We start from the raw sequence: 16,607 nt of genomic DNA, 5'->3' as shown, positions 1-16,607 counted from the left end.
GATTCAGGCTCCCAGCAGGGAACCTGTTTCTGTCTTTGTCTCTGCCTCTCTCTGTGTGTCTCTCATGAATAAATAAAGTCTTAAAAAAAAAAAAACACACACAGTTCACTTAGAGTTAAACTGAATACATAGAAGGAAGGAATGCAGCATATGAAAATCATCCAGTTAAGAAGTAATAAAGTTGGATGAAGGAGATAATGTTTTGTTCAGCCCAGTGTTTTAAGGGATTGCTACTGATACAGTGATACTATTATTTATGCTTTAAAAATATGAAATGAATCTTGTCTTATATAAGAGTCATTCTTTCTTAGCTTTCTATAGAAATACTTGAAAATATGGGAAATAATACTTTATAGTGATTCAGGAACAGAGATTATAGTTTTTGAGTCATGTGCTACATAGATTTTGTATTTCTAGAAGTAAATTAAATAATAAGTCTTTTTCACATCTTTCCCCCCTCATCTTTCTAACAAAGTAGATTAGGTGCATTCACATGATCATAGTTTTTAAAAGAATAGTAAATTTTGTCTGAAATATCTGAGTATTTGCTAAAACAAACTAATCTGTATTTTTTTTAAATGTTGCTTATTTTTCTGATCAACCCAAATCATTCCATGTAGTTTCCACTTTAGGTCTGAAACAGACTCCACAAATTAAACTTGCACTGTATTTTTCAAATGCGATTTAATCTGTTCCCTGACAAAAAGTCTTCTGCAGATTAGATCTAGCAGAATTTTACTGCCATTAAGGGAAAAAATCAAGGAAAACTTAAGCTAATTGATCAGCTCATGCAGCAAGTCAATCATGAAGTAAAGACAGAATTTTGATTAAAACTTTAACTTGCATTTCCTTTCCCTAAATCACAGAAAAGAATTTTTGGGAGAAGTTATACTAGAGCACTCAATTCTTTTAAGTTATTGGGAATAATTTTAAAAGCCTAAAAGGCAATTATTAATTGAGTGAGATGGCTTATTTGACCACTATCAATATCTTTTCTTCATTTTATTGGCATAAAGGATAACAAAATATCAATTCATGTCATTTGATGTTAACTCTCATACCCTGGGTAGATTTATATGATTTTCTTTTCAAAACCCTACTTTAAAGAGTTATGTACATAAATATGAATGGTAGCTCCACTGAAAGGCAAAAGGAGAAGGAAAGTGTTATAGTTTTGGAAATCCATTGTAAATATATTGGATTATGAATAGTTAACATAAGATATTTTAAATACTAAGGCTCAGTGTTCTATGTAGCTGAAGCAAGGAATTGGCAGTATAATAGAGTGGAAAGTTGAAAGCTTCTTTCTCAAAAATTCTTCCCTAGTCTATCGATGACACTTGAAAGTCTACCAGCACAAAAATATTTCTCTGTGCTGACGTTTAATAGTTATTACTAAAGACATATTAATAGAGCTGGTTGTACATTATTATACTGACAGGAGTTAAATTCAATGGGAATGAAAGAGAAAAGAAGGAAAGAGATGTTAAGATAGGCAATGTGCTAAGTGAAGGGAGCACACACTTCCAGGATACAGTTAGGAAAAGGTGAACAATTCTTGTACATCAATTAAAAAGAAGCCAATTTATGTGAGTAAGACCTTATGGGAGACTCTAAAATCCAAACTATACTTACCACCATTATCCTCAATGCCTTAATGAGTGTCAAAGACATTTGAGATCATAATGTTTTGAAAAATAGAGATAATTGTACTTCTCTTGCTATCCATTTATTGACTATGAAATATAATCAATTCTTCATTTGTAAATTAAGCATATTTACAAATTAGCATAAGACAAATATAACTGATTATACTGCTTCATAAATATTTCATGGTTCTGGGGCAGCACAGGTGGCTCAGCAGTTTAGCAGCACCTTCAGCCCAGGTTGTGATCCTGGAAAACTGGGATGGAGTCCCATGTCAGGCTACCTGCATGGAGCCTGCTTCTCCCTCTGCCTGTCTCTCTCTCTCTCTCTCTCTCTGTCTCTCATGAATAAATAAATAAAATCTTTAAAAATAAATAAATAAACACACAATAAATAAATAAATAAATAAATAAATAAATAAATATTTCATGGTTCTAAATACATTGGTTGATTTTTCTATTTGTTTCCTTTCCACGTGGGACATACAGCAGGAAATTTCTCACATATAACTTTATCCACTTATTGTACTACATACATTTTCAGTTTTTTGTGTTTTCTCTCAATGTATTTTCTCAATACTAAAGAATAAGAACAGCAAAGACACATTTTTCCTTGTCCAAAAACACCATTTTTGTAATGCTTTTGGGGCATAATATTCGGTCATGTTTTATAGTATATGTTAATAGAATTATTACATAAATATACTGTATTTTACAGTGTTAGTCTTCATTTCAGGCACCCAAGATGTTTATCACTAATTAATATTTTCAGGAAAGGAATAAAAAGATCTGCAGAAAAGCCTTCATCAATTAAATACAAATTTCTGTTTTATTCGACCTTTGGACACTTTTCATTATAATCTGCCCCTTACCAACAAATGATATGTATCTCCATATTTAAGTATATATCATAAGAATTCATAATTTATCTAATTTCAGGTAGCCACAAACTGCTCTGGATCATGGAAAATAGGAATAACATCACAGAATTTATTCTTTTAGGACTTTCTCAGAAAAAGGAAATAGAAGTTCTCTGCTTTTTACTGTTCTTACTCTGTTACATTGCAATTTTGATTGGAAACCTACTTGTCATGATTTCTATCATCTGCAGTCAACTTATTAACCACCCAATGTATTTCTTCTTGAGTTTCCTATCCCTGGCAGACCTTTGTTACACCTCCACTGTGACCCCCAAGTTAATCATTGACTTGCTGTCTGAAAAGAAGGTCATTTCCTACAATGGCTGCATGACACAGCTCTTTACCATGCACTTCTTTGGAGGAATTGAGGTCTTCATCCTCACCGGGATGGCCTATGACCGTTATGTGGCCATCTGCAAACCCCTGCACTACACCCTCATCATGAGCCGGTGGAAATGTGATGCCATTCTTGCAGCTTCCTGTATTGGTGGATTCCTTCATTCCTTCGGTCAGTTTCTCCTTGCCATCGTTTTACCCTACTGTGGCCCCAATGAAATAGATCACTTCTTCTGCGATGTGTACCCTTTGCTGAAGCTGGCTTGCAAGGATACAAGCAGAATCGGTCTTCTGGTCGTTGCCAATTCGGGACTGATGGGTCTGGTGACTTTTGTCGTCTTGTTGGTATCCTATGCTGTGATCCTATATACTATCAGGTCCTACTCTGCAGAGAATCGTCACAAAGCTCTTTCCACATGCAGTTCCCACATCACTGTGGTGGTTCTCTTTTTTGCTCCTTTACTCTTTATTTATATTCGACCAGCAACTACATTACCAGAAGACAAAGTGTTTGCTCTTTTTTACACTGTCTTTGCCCCTATGCTCAACCCTCTCATATACACACTAAGAAACATGGAGATGAAGAATGCCATAAGGAAATTTTGGTGCCACGTCATGGGAAGTAAGGACATAAACTGAAAGGCATCCTTATTTTCCCCGCAGAGCTTGTTGAATATATGACTTCTCTACTCTGAAACCTTTAAAATGCATAATGCTTGCCTCTGTGTCTCTATGTAACATGGGTAGCCCTAAATATGAGCAAAAGATTAAGATTCCCCATATTTACCCAGACTCCTCTCTGCTATACTTTTTCTAGTTTTCTTATTTATATCTCTTCTACCCCATTGATCCCTTGTCTGTGCAACTAACTTAGAATATTTATCAGCAGACAACCCAAGGCACCGTGCCACACAGATTAACAATGAAAGCCCATGTAGCTCATTTTGGGGTATTGGCTACATTCAATGAAGCCAATTCTAGCCACCAAACAATGCTAAAAAAATTCTGAACTTTTACCTGCATCTATTAAAGAATATCCTAACAGTTCCAATTTATATGCCATGATATTTCTCAACAAATTCAGCTTCTACTCTGGTCATTTTTATAGCCAGTAGCATTCTGGGCACACATCTCATATGCCCAACACTAGCATATCATCCCAAGCCCCACAACAAAACCTTTACTTTTGCTCCAAGGCACTTATTCTTCTAACTCTGTTCATATATAAACAAATTGTACCTCTCCAGCTAATTCTAGCACCTTTCCCTGGAAAAGTGAGATATAAGGATGGAAAAAATTAATGTGACATTCACATTTCTGTTATTGGTGAGCTTACATTTTTCTTAGAATGAGCAAGTGGAAAATATCACTTAAACTCAATGGTGCATTTTTTAGCACTGTAGGATTGAAAGGAAGGTTTTGTTTTGTTCGGGGTTTGTTTTGTTTTGTTTTTATTTTTATTTTTTAATAAAGATTTATATTTATTTATTTATTTATTTATTTATTTATTTATTTATTTATTTATTTATTCATTCATGAGAGACACACACAGAGAGAGAGAGAGAGAGAGAGGCAGAGATATAGGCAGAGGGAGAAGCAGGCTCCTCGAGAGAAGCCTGATGTGGGACTCGATCCCAGGGCCTGGGATCATGCCCTGAGCCAAAGGCTGATGCTCAACTACTGAGCCATGCAGGCATCCCTTGTTTTTGTTTTTAGTGGTAATTTAAAGTCACCTTGGAGAAATTTAAAATTTGCCCCAAATCAGAAACATCTAGGATTAAAATCAGGCCATTGAATAATTGATTAGAACAGAAGATAAACTTGAAAATTCTTTGTAAATTCATTGAACATGAAATGCTTGCAGAAGAATTTGTTTCAAGTTGATACAGGAGACATACTAAATAAAGATGGGTTACTTTTGCTGAGGCTTTCCTAAAATGGGTGGAGAGCATGAAGAGAAAAATAGCAGTGTTATGACTCAGTTTTTTGTTTTGTTTTGTTTTGTTTTTGTGACTCAGTTTAAAATAGCCAACAAGTGGAAGTGAAAATATCGACTGCAAAAATTCTTGAAAAATACTTTGTTCTTTGTCTTTCAACAGCTATATCAGAGGCCTCAAGAAAGGCTTAAACAGGTACAAGTCAGAGAACAGCCGCAGAGCAGAAATGTGAAAGATCACTTTCTGCTGTACAATGAGCAGAGGCTCTGGGAAAGACCAGCAAAACTGTGAACTTTGACACTGCTTCAGAAGCTTTGTCCTCCAGTCCAGTCAGATTTGTATTATTGAAAACTAAAACTTCTCACCTTCTCAAGAACATCTTTGTCATCTCTTCACTGATTCCCCTTTCTTTCTCGGCAAGAGCAATTATCCTCTCTCCAACGGAATCATTGATATCTACATAAAACTGTAGGGAAAAATGATGAGATTCTTTGCAATTTAGTGAATGTCCTTACTTCCATTCAGATTATTCTCCTTTCATTGTCTTTGATTAGGATATTTTACAATGCTATAGATAAGGAAGTTAACTCATAGAAAATACTAGCAATGCCAAGAATGCCTGTCCATAGAAATGCAAAACAGGTCCAATGAAATGCAACTGATTGGAGCCTTGTGGATATTTTGCTAGTTTTGCATCTACTTACAAATTCATTTCAGCATTCCTTACCAGACCATAAATGTGTGGAACATATTGTGGTGGTCTGAACCAATGGTAACATCTTATTGGTTTCTGCATTCAAACTTGAGTTAAATAAAACCTTTGATGTGTTGGTTCATTATTTACATAAAAATCATGATTATATCCTCTTTTAAAATTTATCCTTTAACAAAATAAACTTTCTTTCATCCAAAATAAAACAAACAGGGGCACCTGGCTAGATGAGTGGGTAAAATCTCAGAGTCCTGAGTTCAAGCTCCATGCTGGGCATGAAGCCTATTAGAATAAAAATAAAAATAAACCAAAAAATTCCCTTCTGTTCCTTGTTTTCCAATCCAATTCCCCCGTTCTGATTTTTTTCATCTTACACTGTAGGTAATAATTTTCCTTCTCCAGATTTACTTAATTTCTCAAATCAGATTATCTCCTCTCCCACTTCACTGAAGCTGCTCTTTTCAGGATTGTCAATGGTTTCTGCATTGATGTATCTGGAATTTCACAGAGTTGAACCCTCTTTTTACCTTGAGACATTTTGATTTGTCTTTGGGGTCACCATACTCTGCTGGTTTTCCTCTTACCAAAAATCTTTTCATTACACTTGGTTGTCTCACTAAACTCTATGTTGGACTGTCATAGGGCTTGGGGCTTAAAACTCTTTTTTTTTTTTCATCATTTCACACAATCTAGTGGTTTTAAATAGTCTTTATGTGTGGATGAGCCCAAAATTTTAATCTTGCAACACTAACCTCTCCCTTGAACCCCTCCTTCTCTCCATGTACCCATCCATGCTCAGTGAATTATTGTAATAAACCCCGATCTGGTCTGCTTTCTTCTGTACTTGCTCTCACTTTTTATTGTCAACTGGGCAACATTATTCAAAGTCAAAAAGCTAAGTTCTAGGCACTCCACATAATTTGGACCCCTTACTTCTCTAATGACATCTCCTGCTTGTTCTATCCACCTTCATTGACCTGTTATCTTGAACTTCCCCCGCATGGCTGGTCCTGGGAAGCATCCCTATTCAGGTATTTGTACAGCTAGTCAACTTATTCTCCTGACTCATTATTCAGAAGTCAACTTCTCTGTGAATTCTTTCCTGGCCAACTTCTTTTTTAAAGTTTTTATTTAAATTCCAGTTAGTTAATTTAGAGTGTAGTATTAGCTTCAGGTGTGCAACATAGTGATTTAACACTTCCATATAATACCCAGTCATCACAACAAGTGCACTACTTAATCCCCATCACCTATTTCATCCCTCCCCCCACCTGCCTCTTCCCCTATGGTAATCATCAGTTTGTTCTTTACAGTTAAGAGTCTATTTCTTGGTTTGCCTCCTTCTCTCTCTTCTTTTCCCTTTGCTTATTTGTTTTGTTACTCAAACTCTACATATGAGTAAAATCACATGGTATTTGTCTTTCTCTGACTGACTAATTTTACTTAGTATTATACTCTCTAGCTCTATCCATGTCATTGCAAATGGTAAGATTTCATTCTTTTTTATGGCTTAGTAATATTCCATTATAGATATATACCACATCTTCTTTATCCATTCATCAGTCAATAGGCTGCTCGATGTCTTTAGAATGTCCATACACATTCACATCCATACCTGGATTCTTTTGATCTCTCTTCATTGTTTTATTTTATCCTTATACTTAAAAGTATTTAACCTGTTATATTTTTTATGTATTAACCTTATTCAGTGACTGTATCAATTAAATGCAAGCTCAAGGAAGGCATGGTATCTGTGGGTTTTTTCACTATGTTCCTGGAATAATAGCTAGTGTATAATAACTAATAAATATGTGTGGAATGAATAAATACTAAATACGTATATTGAGAAAAATTGCTAATGACAGAGAATACCTAAAAAAGGGAGTATATTAATAAAACTATATATTTATCACCTAATACATTCTTTAGATATATTCAGAAATATCTCTGGGTTCCAAATTCTCTCCCCCAAAAATTATTTGTCCTTTCCAAAACAAATTCCTTATTGAATTAATGCCTGAGAAAGCAAATATACTTTCATGGTTCTTATTTTGCATACTATTTCAGATGTTGCCTACCTAGATTTCTTATTTACTGTCCTGACAGGCCACTGTACCCTGCTGGAAAAAGTGTAAACATTGCTTTTAAAGAGGCCATAGTTTGCCAAGATCATTGTTCTAAAGAAGATAACTTTAAGGGACTATTAAGTGGGAGAAAGCCTACAACACTTTTGGAGCATTATGAGTATCTTCATGTCTCATATTCAGATGTCATGTGATATGAAACACATTAACTTCTCTTCCCTAGATGCATTATACATTTGTTCATTGGTAAATCTGTACAATGTATATATTTCATTTGGTTTTGCTCTTTATAAATGTTTTATTTTAGCTATTGTTCAATTATGGGTTATTTTGAGTGGTTTTAATACGTATATCACTGTGTTAATTTGTAGTGGAAACGTACTTCTGCAGTGTATATTGTTACTGATATTAAAATACTTTGTAGCATAATGTTATCCCCAAGCAAAAGCTAGTATTTAATTGTACAACTGAATAAGCAAGCTGCATGTTATTGGTTGCTTCTGACAGGCTAAGCCTCTTAAAAGAAAAATGTTTTTCCCCTATGCATTCCACCTGCACCAAATATATATCCCAGACATGACATGATATCTGCAAGTTGAATTTTATTTTATTTATTTATTTTTAAAGATTTTATTTATTTATTCATGAGAGACACAGAGAGAGAGGTAGAAACACAGGCAGAGGGAGAAGCAGGCCCTATGCAGGGGACCCGATGTGGGACTCGATCCTGGGTCTCCAGGATCATGCCCTGGGCCGAAGGCAGGTGCTAAACCGCTGAACCACCCAGGGATCCCCTGCAAGCTAAATTTTAGCCACTGTATTCATTTAGCAAAAATAATTCCATCATAGCGTATCTGAAAGCGTTGTTGTTGTTGTTTTTCTGTGACTTAACACCATGTTATTCTTATTATTTTTTTTTAGATTTTATTTATTTATTCATGAGAGACACAGAGAGGAGAGAAAGAGACACACACACAGGCAGAGGGAGAAGCAAGCTCCATGCAGGGAGCCCAACATGGGACTCGATCTCGGTTCTCCAAGATCAGGCCCTGGGTCGAAGGTGGTGCTAAACTGCTGAGTTACCCGGCTGCCTCTTATTTTTTTTAAAAAACACAGCCAGCAGATGGGATGACCATGGCATTTTTTTCAGAGAATATCCTTTATTAGACAGAAGCCTTTGGAAATAATTGCTAAAACCTTTTGATTTTCAAGAACAATCTAATAAATCCACAAAGTGTCTTTGAACAGCCTTGAATTGGCATTTCTATGAAGATGCTGTATAATATGGATTGTATGAGGTGGTTATGATGTTAGTAGCTTTCAATGACTGAAAAGCAGAAGGAAAAATTTTCTGGGTAGTTTAAAATTGTACAAATCACTTTGCTCCTCATTCCTGCTTAACCTTGGTCTGCAAAGTCTACACAAGAGCACTCTTGCTCAGATGCTACTGTGAGCTTCCTGGAAGGTGTTTAGAAGTACACAACAGATGAATGGATAAGAAGATGTGGTCTATATGTACAATGGAATATTAGCCATCAGAAAGGATGAATACTTCGCAGAAACTGGAAGTATTATGCTGGGTGAAATAAGTCAATCAGAGAAAGACAATTTTCATGGTTTCACTCAAGTGGAATATAAGAAACACTGCAAAAGATCATAGAGGAAGGGAGGGAAAATTGAATGGGAAGGAATCAGAGAGAGAGACAAACCATGAGAGTCTCTTAACTCTGGGAAACAAACTGACTGTTACTGGAGGGGTGGTGGATGGTGGGGTGGGGTAACTGGGAAATGGACATTAAGGAGGGTTTGTGATGTGATGAACAGAGAGTGTTCATAACATTTGGTTATGAGGCTGGTAAAACAAGTTTAAGAGAGATGAAAATGTTGTGAGTCTTGGTAATTATAACTGAACAGTTGTCAAAAGTTAACACAGCTTGTCCTTGGTCCTGGTTTTATTCCCTACACAGTGCCTTATTTTGTTTTCATGTTCAGAAACAAAATATAGAGATTGATGTATAAGTTGCATGTTATTTGACATCCTTATTATGTAACCCACTCTTCACCTATTCAGTCTTCCACGTAGGGCTGGCCTCACAACTATGGGATGTATGACAAATGTAATATATCTAGTTGAATTTAATATTTTTTATTAGTCTGTAAATAAAGATGGCATCAACTACATTAAAAAAAAAAAAAACGACTGGGGCACCTGGGTGGTTCCGTTGGTTAAGTGTCTGACTTTTGATCTCAGCTCAAGTCTTGATCTCAAGCACCTAAGTTCAAACCCCACCTTGGGCTCCACAGTGTGTTTGGAGCCTACTTAAAAAGAAAATGAAAAAGGCTAGAGGTAGAGTAGCCACTTTGCAATAATAATGGCAAGTGTTTGTGAAAAACATGGTAGAGCAAAAACCTGGAAAGATTGAGTCCCAGCTATATCAGCAACTACATCATTCAATCAACTGTATCATGGTTTTAAATACTATCATTGGGGGATCCCTGGGTGGCGCAGCGGTTTGGCGCCTGCCTTTGGCCCAGGGAGCGATCCTGGAGACCCGGAATCGAATCCCATATCAGGCTCCCGGTGCATGGAGCCTGCTTCTCCCTCTGCCTGTGTCTCTGCCTCTCTCTCTCTCTGTGACTATCATAAGTAAATAAATAAAAATTAAAAAAAATAAAATAAAATAAATAAATAAATAAATAAATAAATACTATCATTGTATACATAACTCTATTTTTATGGACTTATTGTTACATCAGAATAGATTTGCTTAAGTTCCTAAACTCTTTCTCATTAAATATGATTGAAGACAATCTCAATTAATATAGATTTGGGTTTTGTTTCTGTTTTTGTTTTGCCTCTTCTTGAGCACCAATTCTTTATAAACCTTAGGATTATGTTATTAAAAAGGAAAACAAAAATGTCTTTGGATCTGAATTGAAAATAAAATTACAATTATATATTAATTCAGGAAATTACAGTTTTTATGATACTATTTTTGATCTAAATCTTTGAGATATGATTCTGTCAGTGTTTATTTTATTGTTTTAATTAAGGTCATACAATTTCCTATTGATCTAGAGTTTCTCTTAGTAAAATATATTTGTAAATAACTTATTGTTTTCTTATTATTATAAATTGAACCTCATATTGCCTATTCTACTTTTTATTCCTAGGTTTAATACAGTCTATTTATTTGATATATATATATATATATTAGATCCAGCTCCATTAGCAATTTTCTTAATAATTTTAGATAGTTTACCACCTTTTCCACTTTATGGAATTACAATATACCCTATATACCCTATTTTATATAAGAATAAAGCTGTTTCACAGAATTTTAGTGTCTTTCTGACTAAATGAATATCCAAAAATTTATCTCTAATTCCCAGGTCAAGGCATGCTTCACCAAATCATTGCAGCCATTGGCTGATTTAAATAAAGTTAATATGAGGCAAACTGTTTATAGGCTAAAAGCATAATATTGTAACTTTATGCATTATTTATTTAAGGAGCATGTAAACATTAAAAAGCTCACCAGGAAAATTTTAGCTTGAAAGGAAGAGACCGCATGCTGAATTGGGAAACAAGGAAGGAGTTTTAACAATGCAACACCTGGTAAAGTTAGAGCATTGAGATAAACTTAAGGAAACATAGATTTTAATGCTTTGGCCAAGGAACTGAGGAAATGGGGTCTGGAATAATATAAATGTAGTCTGTGTTTACCATCCTTTTTATCAGGTCTCTTGAACACGATTTCAAAAACAGAAAAATATGAAAACCAAAAACAAATGTTAGTTTAAAAATGAACAAATCATACTCACTTCTCCTTTCCACAAAGGACAGGAGATTGAGATTCAAAGCTTTCCGAATTGCTTTGTATTCAGAATACAGATGGCTGGAATTGATGAAACTTAATTTAGTGAGCAAAAGTAGACACAGAAGAGAGTAGAGGGTAGTTCATTGAAGGAAGTAAATTGAAGAAAACAGAGCAAAATGGTAAAGGTAAGATACTTGCAGGAAACACCTCAATACTGAAGAGTTTTAAAATATTTTACTATGATGTAAAATCCCTTTATAACATTAAGACTAAAGTCTATTGAAACAGTAGTACAGTTGTTGTTTGAAACCAGAAAGTCTGGATTTAGAGCTCCCTCCCCATCGGCCTACACACACCTGTTGCCTACATAGATTACAATTAATATTTCTATCAAAGAAGTTGAGATATACTATAAGAATTCTAAGTCTTCCTGTTATTACATTCAGAAAACAAATAGATTAAAGCAAATTCCCTTTATAAGTTCTCTGTATAATAAAGGAAATTAAAGGTAACTTTCTTGAAATGAGGAATAAAACATGAAAATTAAAAATCTAAGCATGCAGATGTCTTAAAATATTGTGGAAATTTACCAAGAAACTATTAAAATAGATGCATTCATAGACATCTGCTGTTTAAGACAATTTCAATAATAGATGAAAAGGTCTAACAAGCTTTTAGGTACACAATAAGGAAAAAGTAAATTTTTTTTTTAAAGTTAAATCAAATAGCGGCAGTTTTAGATTAAATATGAAGGCAAGACTTTTTAGGTATAAAAAAGACAAAATGCTAATTCAAGAGACCGTCAAGTAGCAATACCTGTACAACATAAAAAAGTCAAAGGCTTACTATTTAATAAAGTTTCCATAAATTAAAAGAAAAAAGGACTAACAGTACCCCTGTTCTTTGCTTTTGAATATGCTGCTTGTAATATATTTGTTTGTTTTGTTTATTATCTTTCTCTTCCTTCAGTCTCCAGCCTCATTGAAGCAGAGATGTTTTGTCCACCTAAGGCATTCTCTACACTGTATTTTATCCAACTGACTCTTTTAATTTTGATTTTTTTTTAAGATTTTCTTATTTATTTTGGGAGTTGGGGAGGAAGAGGAAGAGAGAGTCCCAAACAGACTCTATACTGATCAGGGAACTCTACACGGGGCTCCATCTCACAACCCTTAAACCACAACCCAAGTAGAAACTGAGAGCCTGAGGCTCAATTGATTCCAACACCCAGGTGCCCCAACTGACACTTCTTAGAGGTAGGTAGGTGAAAGTAAATATTTTTTAAATGAAAGAATTGATACCATTTTATTTATTGTAATATTTTTCTGTTTGAACATTATGCACAATGTTTCCTTATAGTCCTGTGTCCCACATCTAGTAATCTCAGTGCTTTGGATACTGATGCATTAGGGAAATATAATTATGGACTTTGGCATCACTGTTAGGGAGAATATTAAGCAATGATTCATATCTTTGGCAAAAGTATACTGATGGGAAATTTTTAAACCCTCAGAGATGTTAGCTATTCTATAAATATGTTTTCTCAGAATTTGCTTTAAATACCAATTTGATATCAAAAAGCATATATATAATATATATCAAAATACATCAAAATATAGAAATATAAATATCTAAAAGTGTGTGTATTTATATATATAGATATGTATATCTATATATATAGAGAGGCAAAGGTGAATATCAGAGAGACACATTTCTTTTTTAGAAATGGAAAAACAATATGCTAAAAATCTCAAATTTGGCTCAGTTTGCCAAATGTATCTCTATTAATGATATATTACAAGAGTTATTTCATAAGACTTTATGCAATTTGAGACATTATTGCAGAGGAATGTTAATTTTTTTTTTATTTTGACTTTATCTTAGATGTGAAGCCTCAGCTTACAACACATCTTTCTGCTGAGTTAAGTAGCTGGTAAGTTAAGTCTAGTTCATAAATAGATTAGTCATTTTACTTCAAAAGAGTACTTGAGTCATTCTGATTATAATTTATATCTAATGTTTCTAATAAACTGTTAGATGGGGAAAATCCATAATCATTAAAATATGACTTTTAAAATTTGGGGAAAGCTTCTGTCTGCCTTGTCTTCTGTCTATAGCAAACCATGGTTGTAGTGGGCTTGAGATTTGTGTGTAGATGTTATCAGTGTCATTTTCTCAAGAGCCATCAAAGTATTAGTAGATTTATTTGTTTTGTCTTGTTTAGAAATTCATAAATGTAATCATATCATGAGCCTTTGATATTCCGTGGTCAAGAACAGTTGAATATGAAGAAGGATCTACTGGCTAAGCAGGTCACTGGACTGTGTTTCCGTGAGGGGGGTCTGAATATAAAACGATTAAGCAGTAAAATACTGATATGATTCTAAGACTGTGAAGAAGCAAATTGTATGGCAAAATTTTTGATCAACCTACTAAAATTTTTAATATCTGTGTGATATGTTTATTTTTTCTAGGTTTAATATAGATAATTTTTTTTCTAGGTGAAAGGGGAATGTGAACATTCTAGTAATGTAGAGAGAGTGAATGAATTCAAAGGAAAGAAACCAAAAGCATTAAAGGACTGTCCTAAGCAAGATATTGATCTTCAGGTCTGTGGGCTAAAGATCAGCTGACAAGGAGGGAAAGATTTTGCTTAAATGAGAGAATGGGATCCCCCATGTGAGAAACCCAGCCCTCAGGTAAGAAAGAGCAGATTGTTCATGGTAGGGAATCTATGCTATGTCTTATCTACCTACCTTCATTTACCCCTGTTGAAATATTATGTGTTTTTAATAAGCTATTCAAAATTTGTAATAAAAATAATATGACATCCTTAATTTATATTTATGTCCACTGGTATGGCAAAAATGTATAATATTAATGCTAAAAATATTTGAGTATCTAATTTTTATATACTACGTTCTGTACTAAGCTTTTACATAAATGAGCTCATTGAATCCTTATATTAGACCTCAGAGTTATAGTATTATTCATTTTATAAATGATGAAAATGAGGTTACATATCTTTTCCCAAGATTTTTCCATGAATTTTGGAGCCAAGATCCTATATAATTTTATGTAGCTCCAGAACTTAACTTCTTAATTTCTAAGTCTCCTACCATTTTTCTATCTTGAGTACCTCCTGCATTTATAACATTATAAGAAGTTCCAATGAGGAAACAAGAGCAAGTAGTAGATTTTTGAACATTGAGCTTCATATGCATTATTTTATTTGAGTTTCACAATAATTCCGTAAGTTAGGCACTGTGATGCTCATTTTATGAAAACCAAGAAAATGTTTAAGGAAGTGGAGAATCTTGCATTTAAGTATCAGAGGTATGTTCAGAACTAGGATCGATCGCCAAAGTTTCTGTTATTTTCAATATTGTGAAGAGAGGGATAGTACAAGGTACAATTTCTCATCTGATCTACTTACAATTTCTCTAGGTCTTTGATCTTACATTTAGTAATTGTAGAAAGGGGCTAACATTTATTGAATATATAATACTTTTCAGGCACTTTTATAAGAAATTTCTCATTTATGAACTTTATTATTTCAAACACCACCCGACATGGAAGTATTATTGCTACTTCAATTTAACAGAGAAGGAAACTGAAGCACAGACATGGTAATAAACTTGTCAATACTATATTTTCTACAGTTTCAATTTAACCAATGGAGCATGGAAGACATAATGGAGGCAGACAGGTGTTTTCCCCAAACTAATGGGGAATCAAGAGTCACATAGTCAAAATCTGGGGAGAGATCTTTCCAATTCCTTTATTGTATGGATGGGAGCCCCAAATCCTAGGGAATCAGCAATTAAGATCTACTGTTATAATGCATTTACCAGACAATTACCTGGAATGCAGTATAACTGCTTCTGTTTGACAGAACACAAAGAAATTAAATTATTTTCTAGGATCATATCATTTGTACGGGCAGATTCTCGAAGAAGGTATGGGAGAAAATGATGGAGCAAAGCAAGCTCCGTTATTATATTGTATTGTGTTTGGGGGCTCTGTTTTGAAATTAAAGGAGTCCAGTTTTTTTTTTTTAATTTTTATTTGTTTATGATAGTCACAGAGAGAGAGAGAGAGAGAGGCAGAGACACAGGCAGAGGGAGAAGCAGGCTCCATGCACCGGGAGCCCGATGTGGGATTCGATCCCGGGTCTCCAGGATCGCGCCCTGGGCCAAAGGCAGGCGCCAAACTGCTGTGCCACCCAGGGATCCCTGAGTCCAGTTTTTTGTATGTCCCCAACCTAGGCAACCATAATTGATCACTTGATAAAATGTCCTTCAAATAACTTTTTGGAAAAGTTACTATTTGAAAGAGTAGGTAATTAAAAAAAGTAGGGAATTATTAAAAAGAAATGTATGTTGATCTTCATATCATTTCATCATTCCATGCTGAGTCACAGTCTTGTGACAACAAAATTCAAAGTCCTGTAATGCTTTGGGCTCTGAGTCCTTTTTTTTTTTTTTTTTAATTCTCTGAGTCCTTATTTGTTTTGTCTGACAATGCAAGATCTTTGGTATTATTGACACAAAGAATTGAAATATTCCTTTTAATTTAGCAAACTTGAACAGAATTTGCAGGTTTATCAACCATTCAACTAAAAGAAACCTGTTGAAAATCAATGTACTTTTGTTTCTCAATAAATTCTCACTTAAGACTAAATAATTTTCAGTGTGACCTCCTGGTCTTAGTTTCCTGTAAAAATTTAAGTGGGCTTCCAGACTCTAGTGGGCATAATTCTTCAATATTTTAAACTATGAAAACCAAGAAAATAAGGAAGTAGAGAATCTTGCATTTAAGTATCAGAGCTATGTTCAGAACTAGGGTTGATCTAAAGGATAAATGAATAGTTATATTTACAAAGATACCTTCAAATTAATTTTAATCATAAGCATTACTAATGTAAAATACACTTTTATTTACAAAATATACCTTTTTCTAAAAATAAATAGTTCACGGTAAAAGTTTTGGACAATAAAAAGAGTATAAATTAGAAAATTTAAATCTTCATAATGTAATTATCATGACATAGCCATTGTTAATTTACTTAAATATTTAATTAATTTCTCTTGGATATAGCATAACTAAATATAAATTGAAGAACTTTTGCACTTTGGATATATATATCTT

At 34.1% G+C, this 16,607-nt stretch overlaps 1 protein-coding gene across 1 annotated transcript; it reads left to right on the top strand.

Annotated features, from left to right (window-relative positions):
• Nucleotides 1–2,608: 2,608 nt before the first annotated feature.
• Nucleotides 2,609–3,541, top strand: LOC144293308 (olfactory receptor 4P4-like). Its single transcript, XM_077864391.1, has one exon. The coding sequence runs from the start codon at nt 2,609–2,611 to the stop codon at nt 3,539–3,541; it is 933 nt and encodes a 310-aa protein (XP_077720517.1).
• Nucleotides 3,542–16,607: the final 13,066 nt, after the last annotated feature.

The sequence above is a fragment of the Canis aureus genome, chromosome 21 (assembly GCF_053574225.1).
Source record: "Canis aureus isolate CA01 chromosome 21, VMU_Caureus_v.1.0, whole genome shotgun sequence".
In the NCBI taxonomy this organism is placed as follows: Eukaryota; Metazoa; Chordata; class Mammalia; order Carnivora; family Canidae; genus Canis; species Canis aureus.
The sequence above is the reverse complement of the archived record's forward strand: the minus strand, read 5'-3'. Positions and strand labels throughout refer to the sequence as shown.

Bases quoted from the DNA above. Each gene is read 5' to 3' on its own strand.
- LOC144293308 (XM_077864391.1), top strand. From the start codon at position 2,609: ATGGAAAATAGGAATAACATCACAGAATTTATTCTTTTAGGACTTTCT.